An 18,942-nucleotide genomic window follows, 5' to 3' on the forward strand; every position below is an offset into this window, starting at 1 on the left:
TTCTTGCAGGATTTTTATAGCTTTCATTAGATGTGTGTTTCAGTTCAGATTTTGTATTGTTGACTGGTGTGGAAGACAGAAGGCTTTAGAAATGAAAGTACTTGTGCATCAGTCATATGTAACTTAATTCAGTTGTGAGTATTGCCTGTGCTAAACCTCCCCAAAGGAAAAAAGGGCTGGATATTGCAGGGAATGCTTTTGTGATCAAGTAGGTAGTTAGGGCTTTAGTGATCAAGTGGTTGGTTGGTAAGTTAAGGCTTTTTGTTTGATTGGTTCTGTGAATACAGTCTTGCGATTAAAATATATTATTAACCCAGAAGATTACCATAGTAAGATATTGGCCTCAAACTGTGTGTTATTGTTTTCTTTCCTTCTAGGACTTCACGTTTTTCCCACGTTTGTAATATATGAACTCACAGTCTTGCTATTCCTTACACTGTCTGTCGTCATAATGAAGGTATTTTCTTTATACTTTCAAAAAATATTTTTTAATTTCAATAATCTAAGTAATCTTTGTGCTGTGTGCCCTAAAGAAAATTCTGTGCAAGAACTGAACATTTGATATATAACAGAGAATATTACTGCAAACCCGTATTTGGAGGAATCAGAATTAGAATACAGTTTGATACAACATTCTTCAGATATTTAAAAAGAAAGTTATTTCATGTTAAAAGTAAGTTGCATGTGGCAAAGCATCTATTTCTCTAGTTTGGGATTTGTGACAGTTACCAAGTGTTTTATTATAGTAAAGAAGATGCTACTTTTTACTGTTCAATTTATATTTGTCTCTTTTGACATTATTACAGAAGACACACTTGCAAGTCCATTATTTTATATTATGTCAAAAATTATTCTATTTGATGCTATATATCTTACAGAGATAGTACTATTATATTTATTGCACTTCTTTATTTAAACAAACAAACAAAACAAACCCACAATAACTCAAAAAACCTGTTTTTAAAGTTTGTCTTGGCAGTGCTTGTCCTTTCTTTGATTCTTCCAAAGACCAGCCAATATATCAAGTGGATTGTCTCAGCAGGACTGGCACAAGTCAGTGAATTCTCTTTTGTTCTGGGAAGTAGAGCACGCAGAGCAGGGATCATATCTCGGGAGGTAAGCTGTTCCGTGGTTATTAACTTCATTTTTTTGCACCTGAATAACTTACACTGTAATACAAAATCCCAGTATTTGAAATACCAATACACTCCAATTTTGTGGCACCTCTCAACTCTAAAAAAGTAGGTTCATCCCATACAAATGGATACGTGAATGTCCCTGACAGGATTCTTAGTGCTGGTTTTTATTTGTTTCATATTGGTTTTTAGTGTTTTAAATAGCTTAATTATAAATACTTTAACTTCTCTCACAACTCAACTAGGTGAACAGGAGTTGCAGATAGCACCCAAGTCACAAAGACTGGGAGGCCTTTGCTTTTAAAATATTGATACAGTTATTAAAGGAGGTATAGGAGAGTACAGTACAGAGAGAATATAGGATTTGAAGAAGGAAATACCAGTAAATAAGAACTAGAGAGCAGATACTGTGAAAATTGCCGTAACATTTAAACAAGCTAATAAACTTGTAATCACTTTAACCTGTAAAGTTTGTTCATTTTAAATCTTCCATAGAAGAAACAACCAATGTTTTTGGTAGTCATGAAAAATGTCCCCCAGGAAAGAAGCCCTAAACTTAGTTTATACTGAACCTGTGAGAATGTTACTTTTATTTGGAAGATGAAGTCTGATTTATGAAATTAAGTAAATTATGGCTATAGAGATACAGCAACTGACCTCACTTTTTAGTACTACCTGCTTTATCCTCTGCTTCTGCTCACAAAAAATGCTCTCCTGGTGCTCTGAGGTTTTCATTATTTGAGCAAGTGGACTACATAGTGTTGGAACCAATTCCAAATAAAGCACATGTGAAAAACTTACACAGTACAGTTCACTTGTAGGTAAAGGTGATTCACTTGCATGTTCACTCCTTCATATAATTAAGAGTTACAAATATTGCATGTTTGCATAGAGTTTCAAGATATCTGTATGTGATCACAGAACCAGTTTAGGGGCCCACCCACTGAGCTTGGAAGCTTTTAGACTTTCATTTTTTTCTGCTCTCACACGATTATCTACTGTATTGGTTTGTATACCTCTGAAATTTCCTAAACTCTTTCTTTTGCTTGAGACCTCAAAACTACTTCCTGCCACTGTTTTCTAAGACTTATTCAGACTACATAGTTAGGATATTATTTTTTTTCAGATGTACAGTATGACTTAAAGATATTTTATAAGTGAACTACCAGTGAACTTTGCCATTATATCATTAAACCAGAATAGTTTAGAGTGGCGGTGGGTTTGGTTTTTTTTTTTTTTTTGATTGCTTGCTTGGGGGTCTTCTTGGTTTGTTTTTTGGGGATTTTAGGGGGTTTTTTTTAAAACAATTGGCCTTTGACTTTTTAACAGACACTGAATATTCAAAACTGATCACTTCACATAAAAACAACTGTTCTTCTATAAGCTCATAATGATGTTTTTGAAATTGGATCTTCACACCAGGTAAACAGGTAATCAGATGATTTGAGCATGCACTTGTTTGCTTTTGTAGCAATATGCAAAGTTGTTTAGGAAGACAGGTGAAATCTCTTGAAAACATGGTCTAGAAGAGTCTAATCTCCTCACACTTCTATATACTTTTTTGTATTACCATGTAGATAAGAGAGTAATGGCTTTTATTTGCCTTTTGCAGGTCTATCTTCTTATTCTGAGTGTTACTACTCTAAGCCTTTTACTTGCCCCTGCCCTGTGGAGAGCTGCAATTATGAAATGTGTTCCGAGACCTGAAAGACGCTCAAGCACTTGATCAAGATTTGCACAAATAGAAGAATATATCCTCTTGAAAGGAAAACACCTTCATTGTTTGTTGTATTTCTATGCACTCAGAAAACAAGATCTGTTGAGTAGTCAGTCCTCTTGACAAGCACTTGGTTATAAGCCTTATACTGACCTTAAAACAAAATTCAATACTAAAAAATAATAGCATCATTTGATTTGCACACCTTTTACAAAATTTACTTTAACTCTGACAGGTTGGAATCTGCTAGAATATTTGTTTCTGATCCAATCTGTTACTCAGAGCATAAATTATTTTTTTAAAATATAGCATCATGCAAACTATGTTGATTATTTTTTTGCCTGAATGTGCCTTTTAATTTTCATCCTGTTAATGCTGGTTCATCACCAGATTTTGTTCAAAAAGGAAAAAAAAAAATATATATATTATGGTGCCTATGGTATCTTCTTTCACTAAATGACTTGAGTCATTTTCACATTTAGGATTTTAATATAGCAGTATAACATTAATTACAAAAGAAATTTCTAATGGTGAATAAAAGAGTGATCTTCTACACAAAGAAAAGGTTTAACTGTTTAGCATCAGTTCCAAGCATATAATTACATATTCCAAATCATGCAGCCAGTACTGCATGATATTTTATTCCATATTGCAGCATATAATGTATTTTCTTATAGTGGTATATTTTGTGTTAGCTCTTGTATTTATTTCCATATTTGACTAAAAATTGACAGTAAGAAAGGGCATAACTTATGTTTGCAGACTGACAGTTGTTTCCTGTTCTTGTTGCTAAATGCTGCTACAGTAATGGTTTACAGGGATGTTTTCTTTTAAATCAAAAAGAAATGTAGTAAAACTGGGAAGTGTAATTTCAATTAGATGTGAAAAATAGCACTTCTGTAACCTTGGAAGTTGGATCATAGTTGACACTATTCTAGATTTGAAATTATTTTAAGTAAATTAACTTGCAGAAAACTAGAAACAGCAGACTGGATGTGTATTTGCAACCTCATGACCTTTTAAGTTACCTTTACATTGAATAAATTGTTAGTCTTTTTAAAATACCACGATATTTTAGAAAACAGTGTTTTGAATGTGATTTTAAATGTGTTTTTTCTTTAAAATGTTGTATGTAGTGAGATAGGTCTTGTAAAAACCCATTCTTTAAGTGTCATAGAGAAAGCTTACTCGTAGGCTATAGTCTACTCTGACAAAGCATTTAAGCATCATCTTGAGGTTTATCTGATAAAACCAATACCATTTAAGATACATTAACACTTCAGTCAGTATTGCAGTGTCATCTGAAATAACATTGATAGCCACAAAATGGTTCGAAAAATGCATGTTACGAGGTTTAATTGCCAATTAAAATGAAAATTGTCCTCCAAGCAGCAGAACAAAGCTTTGGATGGATTTTTGTGCTCTATACCTCTTTCCCCTGTAGCAGCCTCAGTTTCTTCAGTGTTTTCTCTGACATCTGCTGGGCTTGTCCAAATGAAACTTGGATTAGTCTGGAGTGTGTATGTACTGGTGGGACAGGGTAGAGATCATCATATTTGAGTTCTTGCTCACTGAATTTGGGGCTTTCCCTCTAGGCATAATACTTCATAAAGATTGGAGGAATGTATGGCAATTCCATCTCTCCTCAAATGGTTTCAAAAGTTGTTGCAAAACAGACAAATGCAGAGCAAAAAGCTGCCCTATAAATAAAATATTTTTTAATAAGATTAATCTATAAAAGAAACTCAAAACTGATTTTCTGGCGTGTTTCAGTATTTTTATTCAAAATACAGGAGCAATTCAAGTTATATGGTTCCATTTAACAGTCTACTAGCTCAGATGTTTTATTCTTTTCCAGGTACCTCAAAACAAAATTTGTTTCTTGACTGTCCTATCCACTCCCATCTACTGACCTAGCTCATTGTTTCTGCATGAAATACAAGCATCTCTCTGGAATACTTCATTTTGGCTTTGAAAGATGCTTATTTCATGTGTAGTTTGCCACCTGTTTCAAGGGAAAAAACGTATGACAGGTCATGGTAGAGACTTCTGTATGATTTCTATTATGTGACTTAGTTAGCCCTTGAAGCAATTATATGATGTATTACACCTGTGAGGAGTAAAACTTATCTAAATAAATTGCTGTGGGTAGTTGTAGTTCTCTAGAAAACTCTTTAAAAGTTAGGAAGGAGACTAGGAAACACTGATGGCTTGTGTCTCTTAAAAGAAAGAAAATATTTTTTTTCATATCTTTTAAAAGATTTGGGTGGAAAGCTCTTTTGGTGCCATGTTCAAAAAAGGAAAGCAAGCAGCTAGATACCTTACTGGTTGCCTCATCTTTCTCAGCTCTCTCCCAAGTAAACTTTGTCATGGTTTAGGAATGGTATTCCCCAATTTAGTGCTCTCACCAAAACCATGCTGTCAGTTGTTTCCCCTCTCCCCCCAGTTGGAAGAACAAAAGGCAAAGATTATGGGTTGAGATAAGCACCATTTACTGGAAACAGCAATGAGAGAAGAAAACAGTAACAGCAACAATATTAATAACAAAAGTGTACAAAGAGGACCCCCAGACAACAGTTCCCCAGCCTGCCACAGCCAAAGGGGCCACCTTTCTTCCTGGAAGTAAGAGAGGGAGCCCCTTTCCCTGCCTCTGCCAATGAGGTAGGCTGGTATAGAATAATGAGGTACACATGCCCACACCACTCCAGTTTCCACCTCCTCATGCCTACTGTGAAGAAAGCTCTGTCCTGGCCAAAACCAGGAGAACTTGGCTAGGCTTTTGGAGAACTGGGGGAAGAGAAATAGCCTCGTGTGAATACTGGTGTCCTGTCCCTCTTTATTGACACTGACTTGGATTGCCTGGTTCAATATTAGATATATGTGCAAATTAGTAATCTTAACAGACATATGGTAAGTTTGTTTACAATCAGACATTTGAGATTGCCTCATAGATATATGGAGGTATATTGAGATACTGTAAATGTTTCCTGAAATGCAAATAATGGCTCCATGCATAATTCCATGTCCAAATGGGGTAGTCTCATGATATGATCTTAGTATAGAAACAACAGACCTTATTACTGAATGATCACTCATTCCTGTATGGAAAATGGGGAGAATATTGCATAACCAGCCCACTTAGATATAATTGCAGCTTTTTGGAAACCTTATGCTTGTACTGTTGAATATTCTGTTTCTGTGTCAAGCAGATAAAATTAAAGCAGAAGTTCCAGAAGCCCTGAAAGGAAAATCTACTGATTTGTTGAAGGTTTTTTGAAAAACAAAAGGTCTTTTTCTGGAAATTTTTGTTCCAGCTTGTTGGACAATGGTTCTACCTCATTCATTAACTAATGATCAGCATCATTTGAATACAGAAACACTGATACAGAGCAGAAACTTCATTAAGTGATGAGAAGATGTTCCTGTGGTCAAACTGAACTTAAGGGAGTGAAAAGGAAGGTCTGCTTTGTGCTTGACTTGCAATTCATTCAGCTAACATAATTTGGGGTTGAGATTCGTTTTTTGTGGGGTTTTTTTTGGGTTGATTTATTTTGTAGGTGGGCTTAGCTGTGCTTGTTTGGCATGGCTTTCTGAAAATTTGAGTTCTTGTGTGTTACCCCTTAATTGCTATCCTTGATAATTCTGTGAAGGTAAAGGAGCCAAAGTAGTGTAAAAGCTGGTAGTGTGGGCTGTGCTTTGTGAGCCATTTCCCTGGCCCTGGGGTCAGATTGGTGTATATGGACCCACAACCAACCTACTTGCGGCTTATCCCATACAAAGCAGGTGGCTTCAGTTTGTCAGTAGGAAGGTATTTGTGGGAGCTGGTTTCCTGAAACTGTGACTGATGTAGGTCTAGGATGGCTCAAGTATGTGGTGATAGTGGACTAAGTCCATGGGACTACATAGCTTTTTAAAAGCTGTAAGAATTTATACTTCCTGTAATTCTCTAATATGAGGAAAAGCATCCTCACAAAGCCTTGTACTTCACTTGTTTGATGATTGGACATCCTAAGCTTTGCAGGCAGAAAGATGTGGAGGGGCCTTGTGTGACAGGATATTGCTGTACAATGATGCTTGATGGAGGGACTGAGAAATCTAGTGTGGTCTTGCCTCTTGGAACGAACCCAGGAACAATCTAACCACAAAAGCACTCCTGGGGTTAGTGTAGGGAAGGAATCCATAGTTCTGCCCTGTCCTGGCAGTGTTCCAGCATGTGGGCAGTGCCAAAGGTGGAGGAAACAGGATCCCTGAATGACAAGAGGCAAGCCACACTAAGTGTTACTATTTTGTGGGTAATGCAGTGGCTTGTAAGGAGCAGCAAAGTATCAGACGTCCAGTGTCTGACCTGACAACGAGGAAGCCATTGCAACTACTGCAGGGAGGAGGAAGAACACTGACATGTCCCTAAGACTGAGAGATGTGGAGCCCACTCAACCACTAAAGGCAGAAGGGAAAGGTATTCCTCTAACAGCTTTGCTTCTTAGCCCAGGAGATTTGCTTCTTGGGTTCTCCCACCACCTCTGTTGAGTTGTTACCACTGCCAGGTTGGACTTACTGACACTTTAAGGACAACGGGACTAGGAAAAGCTTCTGCTTGCTGGAGACAACAAACTGGACAATGGCGTGACAAGAGTGACTTAGGGAGAACTGATCCTGCCTTGGGGGGCAAAACCTAGATCAGAGGGTAGTAAAATTTTCAAAGTTATGCTACCAAGCTGTATGTTTTATTTCCTAAAATAGAGTAGAAATTTGAGAATTGGGAGATGGTACCTCCTGACACGGCCAGATGCTGACAAGGTGGTCAGGTGGCATTAGGTCTTTAATTAAGTCACGAGTTTGTACACGCCGCAGTGTTCAGATTGCATGGCTCCCTGTTTGCTTGCATTTCCTCTGGCAATTCTTGAAGCTTTCTGCCTATACACTAGATGACCTCTTGAGACTATTTCCTTGCATCTGTCATGCAGTCCTGCCACGCTGATGCTGTTTATAGTTATGATATGTTCTGCTTTTCGTGCACCCTCAAAAGAGAGGCACTCCCCCGACAACTGTGAAGTGGAATAGCCTTCCAACACTACTACGCAAACGAAATCCTAAAGCTCCAAAATACCTGAAAAAGGTGTGCTCAGAGATTAGAGAAGTGTTGAAAGTTTTTTTTTCACCGGTACAAATACTTCAAATTCGTTGTGAAGAGCCTCGGCTAAAGAAAAAAAACAAACACTATCCAAGAGTTGGGCGTGTTTGGGCAGTTAGTATGTATCAAATAAGTTCTAACAAATTAGGACACTCCTTGTTTGTGCTTGTTCTGTTGACTCCCAAGTGTTTTTCCTACTAGAATTAATGTAAAACAAAAGAGCGGGAGGTGGGTGGGTAGGGATGTGAGATACATAGACGGTTTGAACCCTCGGGCACAGTATATATGACCTGGAGGGTGGAGAGCAGCACTATCTACTGGAGATGTCTTTCAGGAAACATTTTTTTTTTCTGCAGCTGGCTTATGGGTTTTGTGTGGGAAAGTTTTTGCTGCTTTCTGAAAAGTTGTAAAGTTACAAATACATTTTCATTATCACCTTCTTTCTTTGATGTCCACTGCCGTTAAGCTTAATCAAGAGGCATGAAGAAATGGGGTAATAACCCTAGAGCAGCACGTTGGGGGGGGGGTGGGGGGTGGGGCGGCGGGGGGAGGTATTGTTTATTAGAAACTCCGAAGATTGCTATTTATCAGGAAAATGAACTTAGTGTTTAATTATTATTGTAAAGCACAACAATTCAATGTCTTAAAAAAAAAAAGAAAAAAAAGGTGTAAAAGTGAATGCGAATCTCGTCGACTCGTTAAATGCATCTTCTCCAGCACTCTCTGCTGGATATGTCAGCTGCTGCAATGTAGTGGTTCTGTGGTCGTGTGTTCTATTCCCAGCTAGTCTTCTTTCCCAGGAAGCAGCATGATTTTAGCGAAAGAACGAGGCTTTTACTTCCTGCTCCCCTCTTCATTGCGTTATGAGGAGCCTTGCACCGTGCAGTCTTGATTTTACGTGCAGAACTGTGTATAGTTCCTCCCCATCAATCAGCCTTGCATCCACCCCTATGAGCAACACGACTCTTGAGCTTTCTCGGCTTTCCCGCAGTTTCCACTATAGCGGCTCTGCCTTTGTAGCCCCCCAGCAACGCTGCAGGTTTTGGGTTGTTTGCGTTTTTTTCCCCCAAAATTTAGGGGACAATGATGTAATTACATCACACAACCCTCGCTAGCATGCTCTGTTCCTGCGGTCGTCATTGCACGCAGAGGCTGCACAGCCCCGAGGTGCTTTAGTTTTGGGCGCAAGGTTAAGAGCTGCAATCGCCCCAAGGAAAACCATGGCTTGGATTACCACAAAATCCCTAATTTTAGCAACGATCGCTGCAAGCGAAACTTTGCTCGAGTAACGGCCGGGCAAAACGCGATGAGGAAGCACCGGCAGCAGGATGTTGTGGCAACGCAACCGCACGGCCCTGCCCCGCCGGGTCCCGCTCCGCGCCGGCAGCGCGGCCGCGCCCGCGGGCACCGCTCGGCACCGCGGGCGGGCGGGGAGTCGGAAGAAGGCGCGAAAATCCCGCGCATGCTCCATCCCCGGCTCCCTCCGCGCCTTGGAGCGGCGGGCGGGCGGGTTGGCTTGGCCGCTCCGCGTGTGCCCGTGCGAGGCGCGCCGCGCCCGTGACGTCAGCGCGCAGCGTCAGGGGGACGCACAAAAGTGTAAGTTTCAATTTTTTTTTTTTATTTCATTAAAAAAAAAAAAAAAAAAAAAGAAAAAAAGAAGAGACGGGGAAGAGTGGCGGGGTCGCGGGCGCAGGGTCCGTGGGAAGAGGGGGGGATGGCTGCGCTCGCTCGTCTCCGCTCGTTTACCCGCATCGCCCCCATTCCCGCGGGCAGCCCCTCGGCGGCAGCGGCGCCGGGCAGGTGTGCGGGGCCGCGGCGTGCGGGGGCGACCGGCCGGGAGCCCGGCGGGCTGGCGGCCGGCGGGGACAGAGACGCGCTGGGAAGTGACAGCCCGCCGGGGGAGACCCTCTTCCCCCGCCGCCTCTTCTCCCTGCACCCCCTCCCCCGGAGCGCGGGGGGGGAAGGCGGTCCCTGCCGGTGCCCTCTCCTCCCTCCTTGCTTCCCTCCCCTGTTCCCGGGCTGCCGATGTCGGTGTCCCGCCGCCTCCCCCCGCCCCTGCCCCCTCCCGCCAGGCCCGCGCAGCCGCCGCACATGTGCAGTCGGGCGCCTCCGCAGCGGCAGCAGCAGAAGCGGCGGCAGCAGCGCGGCGGCGGCGGGCGGGGGGTGCTCCCGCTCCGCGCTCCGGGTCCCTGTCTCGGGGCGGCGGCGGGGGATGGAGCCGGCTCTCTCTGCCTTCGGCCGCTCAGGTGCGGGCAGCCCGCGCCCGAGGATGGGAGCACCGGGGGTTGCGTGGGACGGCGGCGGGGGGCGCCGCCGGCGGCGGGTCGGGCACGGTGGGGATGGGGACGGCGCGGACCCGCACTCCGCCCGCCGCCCCTTCCCCCCGCGGCCGCCGGCGGTGCCGCCGGGCGCGTCCCCCCTTGCCCGCGCCCCCGCCGCCGAGGCGATTAGCGCGGCCCCTCGCTGCCGGGGGGAGGCGGCGCGGGGCTCTGGGCTCTGCCCGGGCGGTGAGGCCCCGGTCGGGGGGCGCGGGCGGGCGCGGGGTGCCCGAGGCGCAGGGGTGGCCGCCGGTCTGTGCCGCCCGGTGCGGCCGCGGCCCGTCCGCCTGCGAGGAGGAGGAGAAAAGCGGGGCTGGAAGGCCCCGGGGGGAGCTGCCCCTGGGGCCTACTTGTGCCTGCTGCTGGAAATGGGGGTGGGGAGGAGGAGGCCGTGATCGCTGCCCGCGCCCAGCGCTCGGTGTTGGAAGGGGCGCAGCTGGACAGGGACCGGCCTCGCGTGGGATCGGACACGGGCTGGGGGAAGGGCTCTCGCTGCCGGGGCGCAGCTCAGCCCCGCCGTCGCGAAAGGAGTGCCCCCCACACGTGAGCGTGGGGCTCAGGGGACGAAAAGGTGGTGATGGGAAACTTTCCCCTTTTTAAAAACGTGTTTTTTTCAAAAAGAAACGTAAATTGTACTTGGTAGTAGTCAATAATTTCAATTGTAAAAACTTTCCCTCCTTTCATTTTTTTATAGCTGGTGCTGTCTTTGCTTTCTGCTTTCCAGAAAATAGCATTGTCCCTGTGTCCTGCAGCCATCAAGATTTTAAAACGACTGGTTTTTAGTCTTTGGTAACATGGCAAAAGATGTAAGTATATTTGTAGCATATAAAATGTAGAAGCATAGAATGTTTTTATTAACAAAAGCAAATGGGGTCATGCTTTATAATAGCTGGCATTGATGAATACGTGGAACTTTTATCTATACTGTGCATCAAGCCTAGGCTGTTTTCCTGTAGACAGTGTAAACCAGCTTCAGATCTGCTGCCATTTTTTCAGAGTGATTAATCTTGAGAATTCCCTATGCTAATAACAGCACTTGGGCCGTTGTCATTATGTGCATTCATATTGAACACTAAAACAGCTTGGGTTTGGATTGGATTGAAAAAACCCAGCAAGCGTTGTTCAGACGGCGGGGCTGTCGTTGCCTACTGCTGTCAACTAATGTTGCCTTTCTTGAGTTCAAGAAGGCATCAGAGATTTGAAGGAAGATGGTTCATTCTCCATATGTGTTCATTGTTTATCTCTGTCTACCAAAAGATGCCCGTTAGTGTCTGTAAAAACAGGCTTTGGGAACTTCCACCACAGATTTCCATTACTGCTGTCGTTAAGGGTGGCGGATTTGATTCTGCGACCTGCCTCATGGAGCTTGTTTGCTCTTCACTTAATAAAAAGAATTCAATTTATTCTGCCTTTAAGATGTCAGTCATTGTTCATGCCTATTATAATTGGGCTTTCATCTTTTCTTATTGAAAAGAAGACAATATACTAGCCTGTATTCAAATTAGGATAGATCTCCCCTTCAAAAAAACCCAAAACCCCCAAAAAGCAATGGCATGCAAGCTAAAGAAGAGTGATACAACTCACTGGTTAAACAGCAGGTTGCAACCTAATGTGGAATATTGCAGCTTTCAAATAGTGGGAATTTCCATGAGTGAGTGGTTTAAAAATTTAATCTTTTAGGGAATTTTAGTAGTTCAGTGAAAAACATCTTAATGTGTGGAGAAGCAACCAGACATACGTAGTCACTCAAAGCTTGCCTGGAAGAGATAAGGGTGGCCAAGTACATTACAGATAGCAGAGTTCAGGGAATGATAGGCCATATAAGCGGGAAGAAAACGAAAGTGGAGTGTTAGACTAGGAGATGGTTTGAAACAGTTCAAAGTAATTGAGATACTAAAGTACATTTGTTTAATATTAGCTTTTGGGAGAGAAATCAGCTAAGTGAAGAGTTGCTAGCACCTGGAAATACAGATGAATGTCCTACTAGAGCTAAGTGAGAGTAAAACATTTAAGAACAAACCTTATTTTTGAAAGCTCTAGTTTATTCTAGCAAAGAGGGTAGTTAAGGAAGAAAGGAAAGAATAACCTACCTCACAGTAAACTTAAGAAATAGGAGAAGGTGCTACAGATAGGAAAAGAAGTTGCTTTTTGGTATCTTTTTAAAGAAGTAATAAACTGAATTTGGAAGAATGAAAATCTAGGTCAGGTTTTAGATAAAATTTTAAGTGTTCTTGAGCACTGGAACAGAGTAGCTAGAAAGGGTATGAAATCTTAACTGAATATTGTCTAACCTGTTCTTAAAAACATCTACATATACTTCAAACCTGCCTCAGGGAAGAAATATGAACTGCTTACCTTTTTGCAGACTGTACCCACCATTACATGACATCTAGAATGTGTACTGAGTGTGACACCGTAATGTGTTGGGAAATTTTAAATTTCTAGGTCTGAATATGGGCCCTATGAATTGTGGTTTAATGCTATAACATAGAGATGTTAATTGGTATAACACTTCTTTAGTTTTCAGAAGGGAAGATACTTTCATATTTTTGTTCAAAGTCCAAGTTCTTTTTCAAGCAAAATAATGGAATTAGGCATGATACAGACAGTATCACTAAATTTCTGGGCACTGAGTCTCTGAAAATTCATGTTGCTGTAAATTTAAACATTCTGATGTGAAAATATTGCTGTGATTAATGGCTTGTAGTTCTGCCATGTCACCCATCAAGTGCTCTAACTGTCTGTGAGATGTAGTGGTGAAGAAGATGGCATAGTTGATGATTGCTCCTGCCTCTTCCTTCCCTTTTTCTCAGCAGAGCTGAGATGGCTAAACTGTGGAAAGGGCCGTGCTGCTGCAATCCTAAGTCTGGGCTTCAGGTGGCATTTCCATGGCCAGGGATGTTCAGAGTGCTCCAGCCTGGGAGTGCAGGCGTGATGTGCATCCCGCTGGTGTCCTGTGCTGTGGTGACAGTGGAGCAGGGAGCCCTGCCTGCAGAAGGGGAAGGTGCACCACAACAGAACACGCTCCTCCTTAATGCTTCTCCCTGCCTGCTGCAGTAGAGCACTTTTCCCTTTATTGCTCCCTTCCAGTTCTTCTGATGCCACTTTTCAAAACCTATAATTTGATAAGACCTGCTGGAAAAGTCAAATACTTGTAAGTATTTGCAGACCTGAGACTTTACTGGATAATTGAACAAATGGGGGAGCGTGATGGAGAGTACTGACAAACCCAGTGAAATGTTTCTGTAAAGTATTAAAGAATTGCAAAAGTAGTGATCAAGCTACCAAAATAATGTTTATGAACCATATAATCCAGGTCTAAATTCTGTGAAGTATGACTTTAAAATGTATCTCTCTAATGCTTTTCAGAGTGTACAGTCGAGAAAATAAGCAGCAAAACATTGATTCTAATTTTTTTTTTTCATGTATATTTTGGGGTTTTATGTGAAATACTTTGATTTTCCTCACCAGTAGTCAGGAAGCTATGAGGTGGGGGAAAAAAATATATTCATGCATAGCACCTTAATTAAGAACCTGCAGGTGGAGTTTAAGTGCATAATCACAATGCTGTAGCTGGGTAACTTGACAAACAATAATGTAAAAAGAAATACTAGCTTGTGAAGGTTAAAGTATCCATGGGTATATCAATTTATGTTTTGGGTAGGGGATCTGAAGTGCAGTAAAGATAAAGGGCAAAAAAAAAAAGGAGCACTAATTTTCCAGTGTGATCTGGTAATAGCAATAAGCACAGCCATTTTTGAATTTAGGAGCACCGTGTGAAACTGAGAAGCAATTCTAACAGAATCAGGCAGATGTTGTATATCACTTTCAATTCAGGACATCTTAGTTTCTAGAAAGGCTTTACACTTTGTGCAGTTTAAAGAAACAATGGAAAAATACATGTGGACAGGAGAACAGCAGTTGCCATATCTCAAGGACTTGTGTACCTTGAGAGTGGGATCATTGCATTGCTTTTCAGAGTCTGGATGACAAGTTGAGATCAGGAGTTTTTGGTACAGTTTTGCACCTCCATTTGCAATGTGTGGGAAATTTCTTGGTCCTTGCATATGGGCAGTCTCCAGAGACTTCATCTTAGTCAGAACTCCTCTTTCTGGTTAGTCAGTATCACTCTGAGTTTGCCTTGTCTCCTGTGAACTCTTCCACTATTTAAAAAACGTGGCATCTTCCAGGCAGGAGCTGAAGGAACCAAATGTACAGCCAATAGGCAGGATAGAATGAAGTAGAAGGAATTAATGTAGCAAGAAACAAATCTGATAGATTTTTTTTTTTCCAGCTCCCAGGATAAGACTGAGCACTGCTTGCTGGCCACTTTTATATTCAATTATATGTTGAGAATTATCTGTAAATTAAGATGATAAATACTTTTTTTAGTAGCATTGGTTAACGTACCTTCCACCACTAAATTACCAGCTTCTGTAACATGGCTGAAGATCCAACTTGTGGGGTGACCATGTTTCTCCCCTCAGTTACTTCTGTCACTGCTGAACTGCTGAGGCCTCTCAAGGAACCATAAGGAAAGAGTTGCTTGTGGATATTTTCTCCAGCACTCAGTGGAGGAAAGAGGTAGCAGGAGCAGTGGATCTATTGTCTGCTGAATTTCTGTACTCTTAATACAACCACTTGCAGGAACTGGATCTGTTATTGAGGATAATGCATGGTGTTACAGTAAATATTGAAGAGAAAGAGGCTAGACAAAAGGAATGAGTATGGTTCCTTCTGATCTCCAAAATTACACTTACTAGAACAGATGAGTCATGTAAATGAAATATTCTTATCTAGTCCTGTTGTTTGTGATTGTTTGTTTTTCACCATTAGTGGATGGACTGCTTCAAGCTGTTTAAAAAATAAATTGTGCACAGAGAAATTGAAAATGAAAAAAAACTTCAAGAATGTTTTGAACTGGCACACCACTGTTAGCCTTTAGAGTTTCTCACAGGCTAAAATACCTTTCTTGAGAGCTGTTCTTGAGTTAGTGTTTCATAGGTAACTGACAGTGGTGTTGGCTTTGAAACTGGTTGTTCTAAAATTAGATTTTTTAATTTATTTTTAAAAATTATATTCTGCTGTTATCTTTTGCTTGAATTATTTTATGAGGGATTCTTCTCTTGATGCCTGGTTTGTAGAAAAGTTACTGTATCTCTTTATATTTTTGTGGTACTTTAATGAATCTTACTGAATAGTAGATAAGGCACATCTATCCAGTTTTGCAAAGGAAGCCCCCTGTTTGAGGCTTCCACATGGGCTTTCCACATGGAAGAACATGTGGAAATATGAGGACACACCATAAAAAGTGTAAAAAGTTCATCACCTGATCTAACGTTACTGTTTAAGAGCTGTACAGATGTGGGAATTAATGCTGGTGGTTTATTTTAGTTGAGTATTCAGAATACGTTCAGGTATGTAGCTTAATCTAGTGGATTTATTTCACAGCATTAGTAAATATTTTGCTCAAAGAATATTAAAAAAATTTAAAAACCCACAGCAAACTGGCTTCTTCACACAGTTTTACTGGATAGGTTAATGTGGCTGCTGTTTTTGTGGAAGGTCAAAATCTATGCTTTTGTATTAATTTTTTGCCAGAATACCACAAAAGTTGTACTTTTTAATAACTTCCGTGTTATGTTTCTACATCAATCTTGAGTGAGTCTAAAAAAGTTAAGCTTGGGATGGATTAAAAACAAGAACCCTGTGGAAGTAGGAAAAACACTTTATTTTGAATTTTTTTACATGATGCACTTTCAATCCCTAGAAAGTATTGAGAAGTCTTCAAATCATTTTTCAGACTTTCCTTAAAATACCAGCATGAATTTCTCCTTTTATGTTTATTTTTGGGTTATGTACTGGAAATTTCATTGAGTCGGGCTAGAGAAGTTAAGTCTTTGAGGAATCTCAAGCGGTCATGCACCTTCTTTGATATCATTTTAGTTCAGTAGCTTGATCTACTTCTGTTTGCCTTTAGTGAGTTCTAACATGTCCAGAAGTTTGCAAACTAGTGATCAAATAATATTACGAAATTAGGTCATCTAAAAAGGCATCTCTGTTTGGGATTTTGGATGTTGCTGATTTTTTTTAATTTGCTTTTTCAAACAAGGCAGGAGGAAAGGGATCTTTAAGCTCTCTTTTATACATTCCAGATATACAGTCAGAGCTATTTTTCCCCTGTGTTGGTTTGCGTTATAAAATCAGGAAACAGCAACTCAGAAGTTGCCTGTCACCTTGCCAATTTATTTGTCTAAATGAAGTATTTTCTTGTAGTCTGTAAGTGTTACTTATTAATTAAACTTTACTAGTTGTATGTGCCAGTTAGTGACAGTGGCTTTATATAGGTATGTTGCAGTATTTTACTGAATAACTACACTGTGACGGCAACAGGCTCAGCAAAAATGCAGATTTTGGAAGTTAAGTTACGCTGGGGATCAATTGTTTTAATGTTTGCATTTGATTGTGTGGGTATCTATTAATGGAGATTTATTATGGCTAATTAGGAGTGGGAAGAAGAATGGATCAGTCTTTACTAAATGTTGTCTATATGAGGACAGTTCTCAGATAGCAGACAACTTGATTTTAAAGATGGACAGTGGTCCATGTTCCCCAAAAATGCTTCTGGCTACTTGTTTTGTGTTACATCACTTTTGCTAAGGGTTCCAGAATTGCATTATTTGTTACACAGACTTGGTTGAAAGCTGTACTGTGGGCCACTCTAGCCTTGTAATGCACTGATAAGGAGGTTGGTGAAGCAAATGGTTCTGGAAGCGTCCTTTGTAATGTTATTTGTCGATTTCAGCTGTGGTTCACATGCTGGTGAACAAGCTGCTCTAAAGTCTTGGCTTTGGCTGGAAAAACAACAGTCTCTTACGGTCAGATCTGGAATGGTTGCAGGATGTAGTTGTGGAAGTGGCTGCTGCTGGTACCTCCACATATGAGTATTTAGTCCTGGAGGATACTAATGATTATTTTATTTTCTGATTAATTTATGTGGTAAAAGTTGAAAAGCGGTGCTTTGATGTCATATTCACCACTAGGAGTCTCGTATTCAATTCTGCTTCGTTCTTACAGCTTCACAGTTAGTTTTGGGGACGTCAGCTTTAATTTTGAAGGGGTTATATCACTTGAGCAATTGAATTACTGTAAGAAGCAACAGCGTGGAATGACTTGTGACTCTTGAGGTGTTTTTGATCTGTTGGCTGCTTAGACAGGACCACCATTTGAATTGTCTTCAAAGCGAGTTTTTAGTTTAATTTTTGCTGAATTCTGGATGTGTTGCTCTTGTCAGAAAGAGCAGCCAAGAAGCTAATGGTCATGACATATTCTGCAAAAAAGACCTCGGGTGTAATTTTGTGTATTGCTCAGTGTCCAGCTTACCTGCAGTATCAGCAGAGCCTGTTTTCAGATGAACGACAGTGCTTGACTGAGCTTCTCACCTGTATTTAGCTTTTTGCCTCCACAATTCTGTGGTATCCAGACCTTTATTTTAGTGCTTTTGACTATGCCTTGTTAGTTAAGGTGCTAAAAATTCAAATGTACTCCTTGGAAAGCTCATTTCTGTGGTTTATCTCATTGCTGAGTGGTTGGCAGACACATTAATCTTGAAGATACTGCCATGAACTGAGGATGTGATATGATTATCTCTGTTTCAGAAAAAGGCTACTGAAACAGTAAAACAACACATCTGAGAATTTTGAGCAGTCAGATTTCTGTAGCCCAACTCAAAAGTTTTTATGTTGTTTATACAGTAAAGAACAGTTCTCACTGGCTTAATTTTCAAAATGAAATCCAAATGTTTTGAATTTAAGAACTTTTTGCTCTTTTCTACAATATTCCTTTACTTGATATCTTGATTGCCTTTTAATTTCTGCAAAAAATGAAATGGATGTCTCATAAAAATAATCTTTTGCAGTTGCAGAATAATTTATTTCCATAGCACATTTGCTCTGGTCCCTGGATGATGGGGAAAGTAGTTTATCATCTTGTTATAAATGATATTTGCATATGGATAGGGGTGAAAGAAAAATAAAGGTTGTTTAAGCAGTCTTAAAATAAGATTTCTGATTATAAGCTTTATCCAGTTCCACTTTGTAACTTTGCTTATTTTCTGTTGCTTCCTGATATTGAAATAAGGCAAACAAAAAAAGGAACTCTGCATTGTCAATAAAGTGGCCCATAGTAAAATTGCATGGCATGGAACCTTTAGACATGTTCCCTTTAAAATGACTGGGGATCATCATGGATCGAGTTGGGTGCAGTTTGGCACAAGATGGGTGGTTGTTTGCTGGTAGGCTTTGCAAATGCCTGTAGACAGCAGAGGCACCATCCTGGTCATGGAACTGTGGAATTGTTACGGTTGGAAAAGACCTCCAAGATCAGGAAGTCCAACCATCAACCCAACAGCACCAAATGCCTCTGACAAGCTCTGGGTGGAGATGCTTTTCTTTCCCAATTCCTCCATTATCTGATTCTGTCGTCGCTGCTTCTTTCCTAATTTATTTTGAACTTCTCTGTCTGAGTCGCAGCTTATTTCCCCTTTCAGTTGTAGTTTAGATTGTATTCATTTTCCCACTTTCCATGTTCTTCCCTTCTCCTCACAGGATTTGATCTCATTGTTCCATTAAAGCTCTCTTA

General features: G+C 41.1%; 2 protein-coding genes across 13 annotated transcripts in view; both read left to right on the forward strand.

Moving 5' to 3' along the window:
- Window positions 1-8,134, forward strand: part of TMCO3 (transmembrane and coiled-coil domains 3) — a 39,213-nt gene extending 31,079 nt beyond the window's left edge. For 2 of the 6 annotated variants that reach the window (XM_058826279.1, XM_058826306.1), the window contains 3 exons: window positions 378-457; window positions 967-1,116; window positions 2,749-8,134. In XM_058826279.1, the coding sequence (XP_058682262.1) occupies window positions 378-457; window positions 967-1,116; window positions 2,749-2,862 (344 nt within the window). In that variant the 3' untranslated portion in view covers window positions 2,863-8,134. Of the gene's footprint in view, window positions 1-377; window positions 458-966; window positions 1,117-2,748 lie in introns of those variants that run through there. The other 4 variants (XR_009276075.1, XR_009276070.1, XR_009276068.1 and 1 more) reach the window with 4 other exon arrangements.
- A 1,328-nt stretch (window positions 8,135-9,462) lies between these two features.
- Window positions 9,463-18,942, forward strand: part of TFDP1 (transcription factor Dp-1) — a 38,361-nt gene continuing 28,881 nt past the window's right edge. For 2 of the 7 annotated variants that reach the window (XM_058852815.1, XM_058852859.1), the window contains exons 1-2: window positions 10,092-10,230; window positions 10,997-11,108. In XM_058852815.1, coding sequence (XP_058708798.1) covers window positions 11,097-11,108 — 12 coding nt within the window. In that variant the 5' untranslated portion in view covers window positions 10,092-10,230; window positions 10,997-11,096. Of the gene's footprint in view, window positions 9,581-10,091; window positions 10,231-10,729; window positions 10,874-10,996; window positions 11,109-18,942 lie in introns of those variants that run through there. The other 5 variants (XM_058852850.1, XM_058852836.1, XM_058852821.1 and 2 more) reach the window with 5 other exon arrangements.

The sequence above is a fragment of the Poecile atricapillus genome, chromosome 1 (genome assembly GCF_030490865.1).
Source record: "Poecile atricapillus isolate bPoeAtr1 chromosome 1, bPoeAtr1.hap1, whole genome shotgun sequence".
NCBI classification, from domain to species: Eukaryota; Metazoa; Chordata; class Aves; order Passeriformes; family Paridae; genus Poecile; species Poecile atricapillus.